This window comes from Lithobates pipiens, unplaced genomic scaffold (genome assembly GCF_037356315.1).
Source record: "Lithobates pipiens isolate NorthernLeopardFrog02 unplaced genomic scaffold, aLitPip1_a1.2 Scaffold_18, whole genome shotgun sequence".
Classification (NCBI taxonomy): Eukaryota; Metazoa; Chordata; class Amphibia; order Anura; family Ranidae; genus Lithobates; species Lithobates pipiens.
Genome location: NW_027507758.1, coordinates 206,397,348 through 206,411,547, shown reverse-complemented (window position 1 = coordinate 206,411,547; position 14,200 = coordinate 206,397,348). Strand labels below are relative to the sequence as shown.

Below are 14,200 nucleotides of genomic sequence, written 5' to 3'. Positions count from 1 at the left end.
TTGCTGTTCTGTGCAATATGCATGCATTTACTCACTTTTATAGTGTACATAAGGGGTTAACGTCACAAGAGCTAATAGCCCTTCCCCCTTTACACCTATATGCTTATATATCTGTCTGCTGCCATTGACTCCCTTAAATTTGATAAAGCGCAGGAGCGTGAAACGTGTAAGTTATGGTCGCCACGGCTACCTTGAGCTTGCAATCTGCCTAGCTTCCTGGTACTCCTCGTTTCCGGCCCTGACCCTGGCTTCCGGATTCAGTGCATACCAGCCATGTTCCAGCTAGCCTGATCAGCCAGCTTTACCGAGGCTATTTAGAGGCGCAATCTACAATACTAGAGGTCGACCGATATGGGTTTTTCTCTGGCCGATGCCGATGCCGATATTTAGAAATCATGGCGGCTGATGGCCGATATATGATGCCGATTTTTTTTGGGCCGATATGTTAGGCCGATTTATTTTATTTTTTTTTATCCCCCTTTATCTCATAAAACCTAACAGACACCTTTCCCACTGGGGCGTTTTTTTTTAGGCGCTTTTGGGCTAAAAATAGCGCCTGTAAAGTGCCTGCAAAACGGCTCCCCTGCAGTCTGTGTGAAAGACAGAGTGCTTTCACACTGAGGCGATGCAAGCAGCACGTTTGGAGTGGTGTATACCGCTTCTCCACCACTCCTGCCCATTGATATTAATGGGCACCACTGCCCAAGCGCATGCAATGCGATTTGGCAGCGGTGCTTCACGGGCGCATTTAACCTCTTCTTCGGCCGCTAGCTAGGATTATATGCACCCCACGAGCAGCCGAATAGCACCGCTAAAATGATGGTAAAGCACTGCTAAAACTAGCAACATTTTACCATCAACGTCTGCCCGCTCCAGTGTGCAAGCAGCCTATAAAATAAAAACAAGTACTCAAACCTTTTGGACGAAAAAAAAAAATGGACTAACTTTACTGTTTTTTATTTATTTTTTTATTTTTTTAAATCATTTAGTGTATTTTTTTCCCCCCCCAAAAAAATGCATTTGAAAGACCTCTGCGCATATGCCGTGTGACATAAAATGTTGCAACAACCGCTATTTTATTCCCTAGGATCTCTGCTAAAAAAATATATATACTTTTTGGGGGGTCTAAGTGATTTTCTGGCAGAAAATACAGGACTTTTACTTGTAAGCAACAAGTGTCAGAAAAGATTTAGTCTTTAAATGGTTAAACTGTGAACTTCTACACACTGAGATGACTTCATTCATTCAAGTGTAAACATTGTATCTTTCTGTTCTTTTCTTGGCAGGCTGCCCAGAGAGGAGAAAAGACGTTTCTATGACAACTCAGGCAACTTGCACTGACTTCTATTACAGAAGTCATTTCCAAGTCCTGCTGTTCTAAATCGGCCTTTTTATCAGCTCAATCGGCCGATGCCGATTAATTAAAAAACGGCAAATATCGGCCGATATATCGGTCGACCTCTATACAATACACCTCCTGGATCACAGCGAGTCTGATATCCTGAATACAGCCACTAAGTGCGGTGTCTCTCCACCTCTATTTTTCTCCCTGCACATTGAACCATTGGGTCTGCTAAATCAGGATCGGAGCTTGGAGCACACTTGCTGACATTAACCCCTTGTCATCTGGAAGTCATGGTGGTATCGTATATACTAATTTTCGGATTACTTCAACCATAATGAGTTGTGCTTATGACGTTTTTAATAATTTTATCATCTCATTTTTTTTCATTGACAGTTTTTAATTTTAAATCCCAGCATGCATCCAATAAATGAACTTTATTGATTATACCATCCGCAATAGTTCTTTACTACTGGTCCCATTGAGAGCTGCATTTATGTTTGTTTATCCCTTTAACTACCTTCCACCCGCCTTATAGACAAATGGCAGGCAGGATGCTCTGTTATTCTGGAATTACTTCATATGACATCGCCCCGGTCTCTCCGGGTACTGGGACAAGGCGTGACCCCGATTCCAGTAAAGAGCAGATGATGCGACTCTTTACCCATGTGAACAGCTGTGTCCAATCACAGCTGATCACGTGTAAACAAGGAAATGCTGGTTATCGGCTCTCCTCACCTAACACTGACAGAGTACAAGTAGAGGAGAGCCGATCAGCAGAATTTCCTCACAGGGGAGACCTGTACAGATAATCAGGGCATGGATTATCAGTGCAGCCCCAACAGTGCCCATCTGTAATGGCAGTCTGTGCCCATCGGTAATGCCAATTTGTGCCTATCAATGATGCCAATCTGTGCCATGTCAGTGCTGCCTTTCAGTGCCTGCATATCAGAGTCACCAATCGGTGCCCATCAGTGCGGCCTCATCAGTGAAGGAGCAAAATTACTTATTTATAAAAAAAATTTACAAACTAACATACTTTTTTTTTTTTTTCTCTAGATTTTCATTGTATAGCGCTGATTGCTGTGTAAATGACAATGGTGCTAAAAATGTGTCAAAAATATCCGACGTGTCCGCCATAATGTCACAGTCACAATAAAAATTGCAGATCGCTGCCATTATTAGTAAAAAAAAAAAAACATTTATAAAAATGCCATAAGACTATCCCCTATTTTTTAACCACTTGCCGACCGCCGCACGACGATATACGTTGACAGAATGGCACGGGCAGGCATATGGGCGTATATTTAAGTCCCTGCCTTCCCGCGCGGGCCCCCCCCCCCCCGGTGCCTGCGGCGGTCGGTATTCGTTCGGGAGCGATCCGGGATGAGGGGGCGGCCATTCATTCATGGCCACCCCCTTGCGATCGCTCCCGACGAATGGAAATCCTTCGTGACATCACTTCCTCTCCTGTAATGTAAACACAGGCAGAGGAAGTGATGTAATCTCTCCTCGTGTCGGTATTTTTCGTTCCGGCACCGAGGAGAGAGGATCGGTGAGTTGCACCAACACGACACTTCACAGTAGAACATGCCAGGCACACTCACACCCCCCCTTTACCCCCCGATCACCCCCCCAATTACCCCTGCCCCCCCAGTCACAGTGACACCAATGCATTTTTTTTTTTTTTTTTGCATTGGTGTCATTTGTGACTGTAACTGTTAGGGCAGTTAGGGTTAGCCCCCTTTAGTTCTAATGTACCCCCTAACCCCCCCCAATAAAGGTTTAACCCCGTGATCACCCCCCGTCGCCAGTGTCACTAAGGCTGGGTTCACATTGCAGCGGTTTATGAGAACGTATGTGATTCGCACTGCAGTGCAAATCACATCCGATCTCTGCGATTCGAGTTCAGCCATTCGCCGCACCCGCCGCAAATTCACACGGGACCCTTTTTTTGGTCCGCAGCAGAATCGGATCGCATGGGTGTTCACACCATGCGATCCGAGTTTGCAGATCGCACTGCGATATGCGAACTGATCTGGGGGTGTCATTAACATTTCACTGACACTCCCAGCAGTTTGCATAGGGCAGTGTGAACTGCCGCCGGGAGGCATGCGATGCGGGAACCCGCCGCGGATTCGTGGCGTTCCCGCATCGCTCCAGTGTGAACCCAGCCTAATAAGCGATCGTTTTTCTGATCGCTGTATTAGTGTCACAGGTGACGCTAGTTAGGCAGGTAGGTATTTAGGTTCGCCGCAGCTTTTTATAGCGCCAGGGACCCCCATATACTACCGCATAAAGCCCCCTGATTGCCCCCTAGTTAACCCTTTCACCAGTGATAACCATGTAACTGTTACAGGTGACGCTGGTTGGTTAGTTATTTTTTTATAGTTTCAGGGCACCCGCCATTTATTACCTAGTCTCACTAGTGTACCCGTAAATTTAGGGGTGTCTACTTTCCAAAATGGGGTCATTTGGGGGGGGTTTGTGCCATCTTGGCTTTTTATGGCCTTCAAAACTGTAACGCCCTTAGAAAGCCTGAAGGCGGTGCTTGGTTTTCGGGGCCCCATACGCGGCTAGGCTCCCAAAAAGTCCCACATATGTGGTATCCCCATACTCAGGAGAAGCAGCAGAATTTATTTTGGGGTGTCATTTCACATATGCCCATGGAATGCGTGGGCAATATATCATTTAGTGACAACTTTGTGAAAAAAAAAAAAAAAAAAAAAAAAGTTTGTAATTTTCCCGCAACTTGTGGCAAAATATAAAATATTCCATGGACTCAACATGCCTCTCAGCAAATAGCTTGGGATGTCTACTTTCTAAAATGGGGTCATTTGTGGGGGTTTTGTGCCATCTTGGCATTTTATGGCCTTCAAAACTGTAATAGGTAGTGAGAAGTGAAATTAAAAATTTACGCCCTTAGAAAGCCTGAAGGCGGTGCTTGGTTTTCGGGGCCCCGTACGCGGCTAGGCTCCCAAAAAGTACCACATATGTGGTATCCCCGTACTCAGGAGAAGCAGCAGAATTTATTTTGGGGTGTCATTTAACATATGCCCATAGCATGTGTGAGCAATATATCATTTAATGACAACTTTGTGTAAAAAAAAAAAAAAAAAAAAATTTTTTTTGTCATTCAATCGCTTGAGGCAAAAAAATTAAATATTCAATGGGCTCAACATGCCACTTATCAATTTCCTTAGGGGGTCCACTTTCCAAAATGGGGTCATTTGGGGGGGTTTTGTACTGCCCTGCCATTTTAGCACCTCAAGAAATGAGATAGGCAGTCGTAAACTAAAAGCTGCGTAAATTCCAGAAAACGTACCTTAGTTTGTAGATGTGACAACTTTTGCGCAAACCAATAAATATACAGTTATTGACTTTTTTTTTACCAAAGACATGTGGCTGAATACATTTTGGCCTAAATGTATGACTAAAATTGAGTTTATTGGATTTTTCTAATAACAAAAATTAGAAAATATCATTTTTTTCAAACTTTGCGGTCTTTTTACGTTTATATCGCAAAAAATAAAAATTGCAGAGTCATTCAAATACCTTTAAAAGAAAGCTCTATTTGTGGGAAGAAAAGGACGCAAATTTCGTTTGGGTACAACATTGCATGACCGCGCAATTACCAGTTAAAGCAGCGCAGTGCCTAAGTGTAAAAAGACCTCTGGTCATTTACCAGCAAAATGGTCCGGTCTGAAAGTGGTTTGCGCAAAACTATAACTTTTGCGCAAACCAATCAAACGCTTATTGCAATTTTTTCTTTTTTTACCAAAAATATGTAGAAGAATACATATCGGCCTAAACTGAGGAAAATATATATATTTTTATATATATTTTTGGAGGATATTTATTATGAAAAATATGGAGGATATTTATTATGAAAAATATGGAGGATATTTATTATGAAAAATATGGAGGATATTTATTATGAAAAATATGGAGGATATTTATTTAGAAAAATATGAAAAAAATGTATATATATATTTTTTTTCAAAATTTTCGCTCTTTTTTTGTTTATAGCGCAAAAAAATAAAAACCGCAGGGGTGATCAAATTCAATCAAAATAAAGCTCTATTTGTGGAAAAAAAAAGGATGTCAATTTTGTTTGGGAGCCAGGTCCCATAACTGCGCACTTGTCAGTTAAATTGGCGCAGTGGCGAATCACAAAAAGTGCTCTGGTCAGGAAGGGGGTAAAATCTTCCGGTGCTGAAGCTGTTTAAATACCACTAAATGAAAAGATATAAATTGAATTTCTGTACAGCGTTTCATGACCGCGCAATTGCCATTCAAAGTGTGACAGTGCTGAAAGCTGAAAAATTGGCCTGGGCAGGAAGGTGGTAAAAGTGCCCTGTATTAAAACGATTAAGGAACCAAATTGGGATTCCTAGAACATTGTGTATACATGTTGCTGTTTTTTTTTTTGGTCAGTCTTTTTTTTTAAACATTTGCCCATGGAAACATGCAAGTGAAGATTTCTCAACAAATCATGCAAAAAGACTATGTAAGAAGTAAATGTCGAACCTTGTATTCTTCTATTCTAACTCTAAAATAATACAAAAAAACAAGCCTTGCTTCTGCTAATCAGTGTAAAGATTAATATATCTGGCAAGTATTCGATGTGCTCCTTATTGTTTACAGAGATTTTATAGCATTGAAAGTCTTAGTTACTAATGGGTGATCATTATTTTATTTCCTTAGAAAAAGGAATATTGTAGTTTTATATTCATAGACCAGTGTTGAATGTGTTTTGGAGAAATGCCAAAGTGGGTTCTGGTAGTGCAATTAAGATCTGACTAGCTTTTAATAAGGCTGCAGTCACACCTGAGCGTGTCGTATTCAGGTGGAATGTGGTGCATTTTTTACCATGTTTTTTACGCAATTTTGTACAGGTTAAAAGGTCACCAATGTAAAAAGCAGAAAATCCCTGTAATCTGCCCAAAAAGAAGCTCATGTACTTTTTTGGAGCTTTAGGCTGCATTCACACCTGAGCATTTTCAGTTCATCTCAAAAAGGCCCAACAAGCAAAATCCCTTTAACCACTTTGTGCCGGGTGGACGTCCTGGGGCGGCCTTGACTTTCCGGGGGTATATCTGAATGATGCCTGAGGCTACAGACCTCATTCCGATATCGGCATTTTCAGCTGGCGATTCCCTGCACTATAAAACGATCATAGTGGCTGTTCCGCCGCTTGATTGTTCTTATGGGTGGACGTCCCCTCCCGCCACCCTCCGGTGCTTCTACCGACTCACCGCTTCCATCGTGAGTCGGACACAGGATACGCCGGCCCCCGGATAATGATCATAGAGATTTCCGGCGGACCAGGTGGTCGCTGGAGTCTCTATGATCGTTTTGGAGGCAGGGCGCAATGTTATGACGTCACGCCTGGCCTCTGCATTCAAATAATGGTGCGGCCTTGGCTGGGAAGCTGTGATCGCGTTTTTTTTAATTTTTTTATTTTTTTATTTTAGGCTTCCCAGCCTTCGAGGTGAGATATGGGGTCTTATTGAATAGGTCCGATCATGCCATATTCCTATTACAAGGAATGTTTACATTCCTTGTAATGGGAATAAAAGTACCGTATATACTCGAGTATAAGCCGAGATTTTCAGCCTCTTTTTTGAGGCTGAAAGTGCCCCCCTCGGCTTATACTCGAGTCACCGCTATCTGACTGCCCGAACAGCGTGTCGAGCAGACAGACAGCGGCCATTCTACCTTTCAAAAGCCGCGCCTCCGCCTCCGCCTGTGATAGGCGGAACACTCAATTTCCCAGCAGTCAGTGTTCCGCCTATCACGGACATCGGCTCATCCTCGGATGAGCCGATGTCCGTGATAGGCGGAACACTGACTGCTGGGAAATTGAGTGTTCCGCCTATCACAGGCGGAGGCGGAGGCGCGGCTTTTGAAAGGTAGAATGGCCGCCAGGGCGCCGACGAAGAGCGGCGATCCTGGCATGGGACGACACGGAGGCTCGGGACGGGACGACACGGAGGCTCGGGACGGGACGACACGGAGGCTCGGGACGGGACGACACGGAGGCTCGGGACGGGACCGGACGGGACCGCTCGGGACACAGGTAGGCTGGACACACAAGGCTGCACGGACACACACACACACACACACACACACACACACACACACACACACACACACACACACACACGGATGGATGCACACACACACACACAGGGATGGATGGATGGATGGACACACACACACACACACACACACAGGGATGGATGGATGGACGCACACACACACAGGGATGGATGGATGGACACACACACAGGGATGGATGGATGGACACACACACAGGGATGGATGGATGGACACACACACAGGGATGGACGGACACACAGGGATGGACGGACACACACAGGGATGGACAGGCATATCTCACCCTCGGCTTATACACGAGTCAATAGGTTTCCCAGTTTTTTGGGGGTAAATTGGGGGCCTCGGCTTATACTCGGGTCGGCCTATACTCGAGTATATACGGTAATCAAATTAGATATTTTTTTTTTAAAGTGTCAAACTAAAAAATAAAAGTAAAATTAACAATAAAAAAAAAAATGTAAAGCACCCCTGTCCCCGTGAGCTCCTACGCAGAAGCAAACGCATACGTAAGTCCCGCCCACTTATGAAACCGGTGTGCAAACCACACATTTGAGGTATCGCTGCGAACGTTAGAGCGAGAGCAATAATTCTAGCCCTCTGTTACGCAAAACATGTAACCAGTAAAAAAAATTTGTTGTCGCCTTTGGGGATTTTTAAATACCAAACTTTGGCGCCATTCCACGGGCGTGTGCAATTTTGAAGCGTGACATGTTGGGTATCTATTTACTTGGCGTATCTTCATCTTTCACATTATGTAAAACAAATGGGCTAACTTTACTGTTTTTTTTTTTAAGCATGAAACTGTTTTTTCTCTTATATTTACCGACCGACACAGCTCCTCTATGTAACTAAATGGGTTGTATAGCCTGCGATTAGGAGAACTAAGCAAAATTGTTACACAATATACAGAACTTTAATCCTGCCCCTAATGGGCAGACCCTGTGCTAGCAACCCTCCTCACTACTCCCAGCAGCTTCAGTTTTTATTTTGCCTAGTAAGGAGAATGACCTAGGAACCCTGCGGGCCCTCTCGGTCCATGTTTTTGCTGCAGGTTTGCTGCTTTTTGCGCATGGTGAAAGATCCTGAGATCTTCTATCAACTGCCGGCTGGGTGACAGGCTGGTTATTCATATCCTTGTAGTCTCCCCAGTCTGGCCATCGAGCGTGAGCAGGACGCAGCTAAGGCTCGGCAGGCCACGACGTGCCTCAGCTCCAGAGGTGGTCAGTGAGCTTCAATGCTCCGGGGTATACATATGACTGGGCTACTGCTGTTTGGATCACAGTATACCGGGCCAACAGCTACCCTGTAACTGCGCAGGATTAGGTCTGTGATGGAATGTCTCCCAGCTCTTCAGGACTGGTAAGTATGGCTCTCCCTGCCTTGGTGGGGTGAGCAGCTGGGCATTCCCTGGGGCGGTCGATTCGGGGGCCACCTCACCTCCCTTCTTCAAGGTGGTACCTTATGCTCAGTTCCACACCAGAGTCCTGCAGAAGGAGATTTTGATGAAGTGGGACAAATCACTGTTGTCCCTGGATCGACAGATCCAGGTGAGTCAACCAGTCAGGGGCTCCCTGACCTGGTGGTTGAGGTCCCCGGCGATTCAGTCTGGGTAATCGTTCCTTCCTCTGACATGGACGGTGATCACTACGGATGCCAGTCTGTCCGGGTGGGGTGGAGTGATGGGGATTCAGTCGGCTAAGGGCCTCTGGTCGGCGGAGGAATCAAAGTTGCCGATCAATCTGCTCGAATTGAGAGTGATCAGGCTGTGCCTCCACACATGTGGGATGAGTCTTCAAGGGCGTCCAATCAGAATACAGTAAGACAACGCCACGGCTGTGGCGTACATAAATCACCAAGGAGGAACAAGAAGCTCAGCCGCTGATCGGGAGGTTGCTCACTACTTCGGTGGGCAGAGCGATACGTATCGGCCCTGTCGGCCATTTACATCCCAGGGGTGGAAAATTTGGCAGGCGGACCCAGGAGAATGGGCATTGCATCCGGAGATGTTCAGGCTGCTGTGCCTGAGGTGGGGCACACCAGATATGGATCTATTGGCCTCCCGTCTCAATTGGAAGGTACCAAGATTCATGTCCAGGACCAGAGATCTGTGGGCAGACACGTCGGGCGCGCTGGTGGCTCTGTGGGATCAGTACCAGCTGATCTATGCTTTTCCTCCACTAACTGTTGCCACGCCTGCTGCGCAGAGTGGAAGCCGAAGGGATCCCAGTGATCCTGGTTGCCCCAGATTGGCCTCAGCGGGCCTGGTACGCAGACCTGGTGCATCTGGTGGCAGAAGCTCCCTGGTGACTGCCGTTGCGGGAGGACCTCCTATCTCAAGGTCCAATCTTTCACCCTGCTTTACCATCACTGGCTTTAACGGCATGGCTGTGGAAAGTAGGGTAATGATGAACCGGAGTCTGTCGGACTCAGTGATTACAGCTATGTTGAGGGCGCGGAAATCTTCTTCCAGGAAGATATACCATCGTACTTAAAAGGCCTATATCTCCATGTGTGAGGAGAAAGGATGGCACCGCGCTCTTTCTTTATATCCCAGGATCCTGCTGTTTCTTCAGCAAGGTGTAGACCAGAAGTTGGCGTTGAGCACCATCAAGGGGCAAATTTCAGCTTTGGCTGTTTTTTTCCAGCGACCCCTGACGTCTCACTCATTAGTGAGTACCTTTTGTTCAGGGGATGCGACATTTAGTCCCTCCAGTGCGTCCTCCGTTACCTCCGTGGGATTTGAACCTGGTGTTGGCGCTTCAGAAGCCGCCATTTGAGAATATCAGGGAGATTCCCTTGTTGACCCTTTCACAGAAAGTGGTCTTTCTAGTGGCCATCACATTGGCCAGGAGGGTTTCGGAATTGGCTGCCTTGTCATGCAAATTGCCTTATCTGGCCATCCACAGGGATAAGGAGGTGTTGCGTCCGCAACCGTCATTTCTAGGGATGCACCGAATTGTTTTTTGGTGCCGAAACCGTTACCGAAACAGCACCGATACTGAAAATGACTGTTTTTAAAAAATATTTTTATATAGGAGCTGGTCAGAGACTGGCGACATGGTACAGGAGGTGGTCAGAGACTGGCGACATGGTACAGGAGGTGGTCAGTGACTGGCGACATGGTACAGGAGGTGGTCAGTGACTGGCGACATGGTACAGGAGGTGGTCAGAGACTGGCGACATGGTACAGGAGGTGGTCAGAGACTGGCGACATGGTACAGGAGGTGGTCAGAGACTGGCGACATGGGTACAGGAGGTGGTCAGAGACTGGCGACATGGGTACAGGAGGTGGTCAGAGACTTGCGACATGGGTACAGGAGGTGGTCAGAGACTGGTGACATGGGTACAGGAGGTGGTCAGACTGGCGACATGGGTACAGGAGGTGGTCAGAGACTGGCGACATGATAAAAGAGATAAGTGTGTTGTCCCCTGTGCAGCCAGTGATGCCGCGAAGAGAGAGGAGAGCCGCCTCCGCCGTCTGGTTCAATAGAGCGCCGGGAACATCACAGCTTTAATTTCAATAGCTGTGTGTTCCCCCGTTGTGCGCCGTCGCATACAGCCCCTCCCCCTTGTCCGGGGAACTGTGATAGACAGATCACCCGTCCAGATTGGACGGGTGATCTGTCTATCATAGTTTCCCGGACAAGGGGGAGGGGCTGTATGCGACGGGGGAACACAGAGCTATTGAAATTAAAGCTGTGATGTTCCCGGCGCTCTATTGACCAGACGGCGGAGGCGGCTCTCCTGCGTTATAGATCTCCCATGATGGGCGGCGCCCCGTCCCATTTTCGGCTCAATTATCTGCCGTTTTTTCCTTTTGGCAAATTTCGGTGCATCCCTAGTCCTTTCTACCAAAAATGGTTGTGGCTTTTCATATCAATGAGGACATTGTATTGCCATCGTTGTGTCCTAAGCTGAAGCACCCCAAGGAGGTGGCCCTTCACGCTCTCGATGTGGTTAGGGCTCTGAAGTTGTACTTGTTTGCAACAGCTCCCTTTCGGAAGTCAGACTCACTGTTTGTTTCGGTGGCTGGTCCTAAGAAAGGCACGGTGGTCATGTCTGCCACCATTTCCAGGTGGTTCAGACAGATTGTAGTCCAAGCCTACGCCTTGAAGGGGCAGGTGCCCCCCTTTCCAGTCATGGCCCACTCTACAAGAGCAATCGGAACGTCTTGGGCCTTTCCAACACCAAGTGTCTGTCGCTCAGGTGTGTAAGGGGGCGACCTGGTCGTTTGTCCATACGTTTACCAAGTTCTACAAGGTAGACGTCAGTGCATCGGCTGATGCCTGTTTTGGCCACAAAGTTTTGCAGGCGGCAAACGCAATACTGTTTTGTTAATGCACTGTTGCATTAATTTTGCAATGTTGGGGTCTTGGGGCTCACTACTGTTGAGGATGGCCGGTTATATGGTTGAGTTTTTCCACACACTGCTGTTTTTTTTGTGGGTTTAGTTTCACTAGTTCCCACTTGCCATGGTGGATGAATTTTTTATGCTGTTTTTCCTACCCCTCGTTTGGCACTGCTTGGGGACGTCCCATTTAGTTACAGAGAGGAGCTGTGTCGGTCGGTGAATATAAGAGAAAATAAGATTTTTGTACTCACCGTAAAATCCTTTTCTCTGTAATTCACCGACCGACACAGCACCCACCCCTCCTTTTTTCTACATTTATACTGCTTGTTGACGTACCGAAGCTGCTGGGAGCAGTGAGGAGGGTTGATAGCACAGGGTCTGCCCACCAGGGGTGGGATTAAAGTTCTGTGTATTGTGTAACAATTTTGCCTAGTTCTTCTAATGGCAGGCTATACAACCCATTTAGTTACAGAGAGGAGCTGTATCAATCGGTGAATTACAGAGAAAAGGATTTTACTGCGAGTACAAAAATCCTATTTTTTCATAAAAAGACGTGTTCGAAAAATTGCTGCGCAAATACCGTGCAAGATAAAAAGTTGCAACAACCGCCATTGTATTCTCTAGGGTCTTTGCTGAAAAAAACATATAATATTTGGGGGTTCTATGTAATTTTCTAGCAAAAAAATTATGAATTTTACATGTAGGAGAGAAATGTCAGAATTGGCCTGGGCGCGAAGTGGTTAATTTAAATGGCCCCTATTTCTGAGTGTTCTGTCGCCTGAAACACAACACATGAAGCTCAAAAAACTACATGAGCTGCTTTTTAGGCAGATTACAGGCGTTTTTTCAGTTTTTTACATTGGTGACCTTTTTTGACCTGTACAAAATTGCAGCAAAAACGCACCAATTTCCTCCTGAAAACAATGAACTTGATTTTGCTTGTTGGGCGTTTACGAACTTTTGAGATCGTTTTACGCGCTGAAAAATGCTCAGGTGTGAATGCAGCCTAAAAGCTGATTTGCACGAGCCTCTAGAAAATTCTATATTTTTATATATTGAACTGCTAATGAAATAGTTCATGCATAAACTTACATGTTCTTTTATATTGTCTGTCTTTTAATAGGGGAGTGCACTACTTTGGGTTCCTGGTGCTGGAATAAAACTTTTTGCTGTATTTTATACACTAGGCAATGTTGCTGCCTTAACCAGGTAAGCGTATCGTTTTTTTCGTTGTGTGAACTACACTTTTTTTATTTTTTTATATAATTAAAATAGTTTGTCATGTTGATGTATGATAAATGAAACAGTTTAATTTATAGTAATCAGAAATATGTTTTCTATAAATAATTTGTTCTGGAAACATGCTTGTTATCCAATGCACTCTTATATCAAATTGAATTTCCCCATAAGAAATAATGGAATCTCAAATGATTCATTCCACAACCATTTATTCAGAAGTCCTTCAGTTTATAGTCTATAAAAAAACGATTATAGCCATGTGATTGTGTAGCCATACAATTTCCATCAACAAATGGCAGCCTGCACAAAGGGGATTTATAAGCAAACTTCTGCAGGAACTACAGAGTTTAAAAAAATAAGAGAGGCATATTTAGCAACTCGCATGGTACAACACATGGTACAACTCACATGGTTGATGATTAAAACGGGCACATATAAGTATGCAGGCACCCGGGGTAAAGCTGTCCACATAGACCATCCTCCACACCGCCGGCTACCACAGCTGTGAGTTTGCAATCATGAAAAGGAAGACTACCCTGCAGTAGAGCGTTCTGAAAGCGAGGCTTGAGTCGTTTGTGGAGTGCAGAATGCAAGGGATGACATTGATGGTAGCGCAGAGGATGGTCTATGTGGACATCTTTACCCGGATGCCTGCATACTTAGATGTGCCTGTTTTAATCATCAACCATGAAGGTTGCTAAATGTTGTACCTTCATTAAATGTAACCATATTGTTACACTTAGCGGTGCCCCTATTCTCTTTTATATTCAGTTGTGACGTAACGCTACTTGCATATCAAGACATTGCTTGTATATCAAGTCAAAATGCATTTAAAAATGTTGCTTGTCTTTCAAAACTCTCTCAAACCAAGTTACTCTCAATCCAAGGCTTTTCTGTGGTGGAAAGATAATTTGTTGCTCTGGGCAAGAACCGTTTGCATACTTTTCATAAATAAACCCTATTGTTTGCAATTGGCTTTTTTCCAACTATATAGAAGTAGTGATGCTCAAAGGGCATGATCGAATAAAAGTCAACATTTGTGTAATATTGTAATTAGTTGATAATAGCAATTTTTAGTTGGACTCTTTGTGAATTGTTGCAGACCTTCTTTCTAATGAGTGCCAGGGAAAAAAAACGGCATTTAC

At 45.2% G+C, this 14,200-nt stretch overlaps 1 protein-coding gene across 3 annotated transcripts in view; it reads left to right on the top strand.

Moving 5' to 3' along the window:
* Window positions 1-14,200, top strand: part of SFT2D1 (SFT2 domain containing 1) — a 576,004-nt gene that overhangs the window by 46,253 nt on the left and 515,551 nt on the right. For all 3 annotated transcript variants that reach the window (XM_077486539.1, XM_077486538.1, XM_077486537.1), the window contains one exon: window positions 12,940-13,025. In XM_077486539.1, the coding sequence (XP_077342665.1) occupies window positions 12,940-13,025 (86 nt within the window). The remainder of the gene's footprint in view (window positions 1-12,939; window positions 13,026-14,200) is intronic.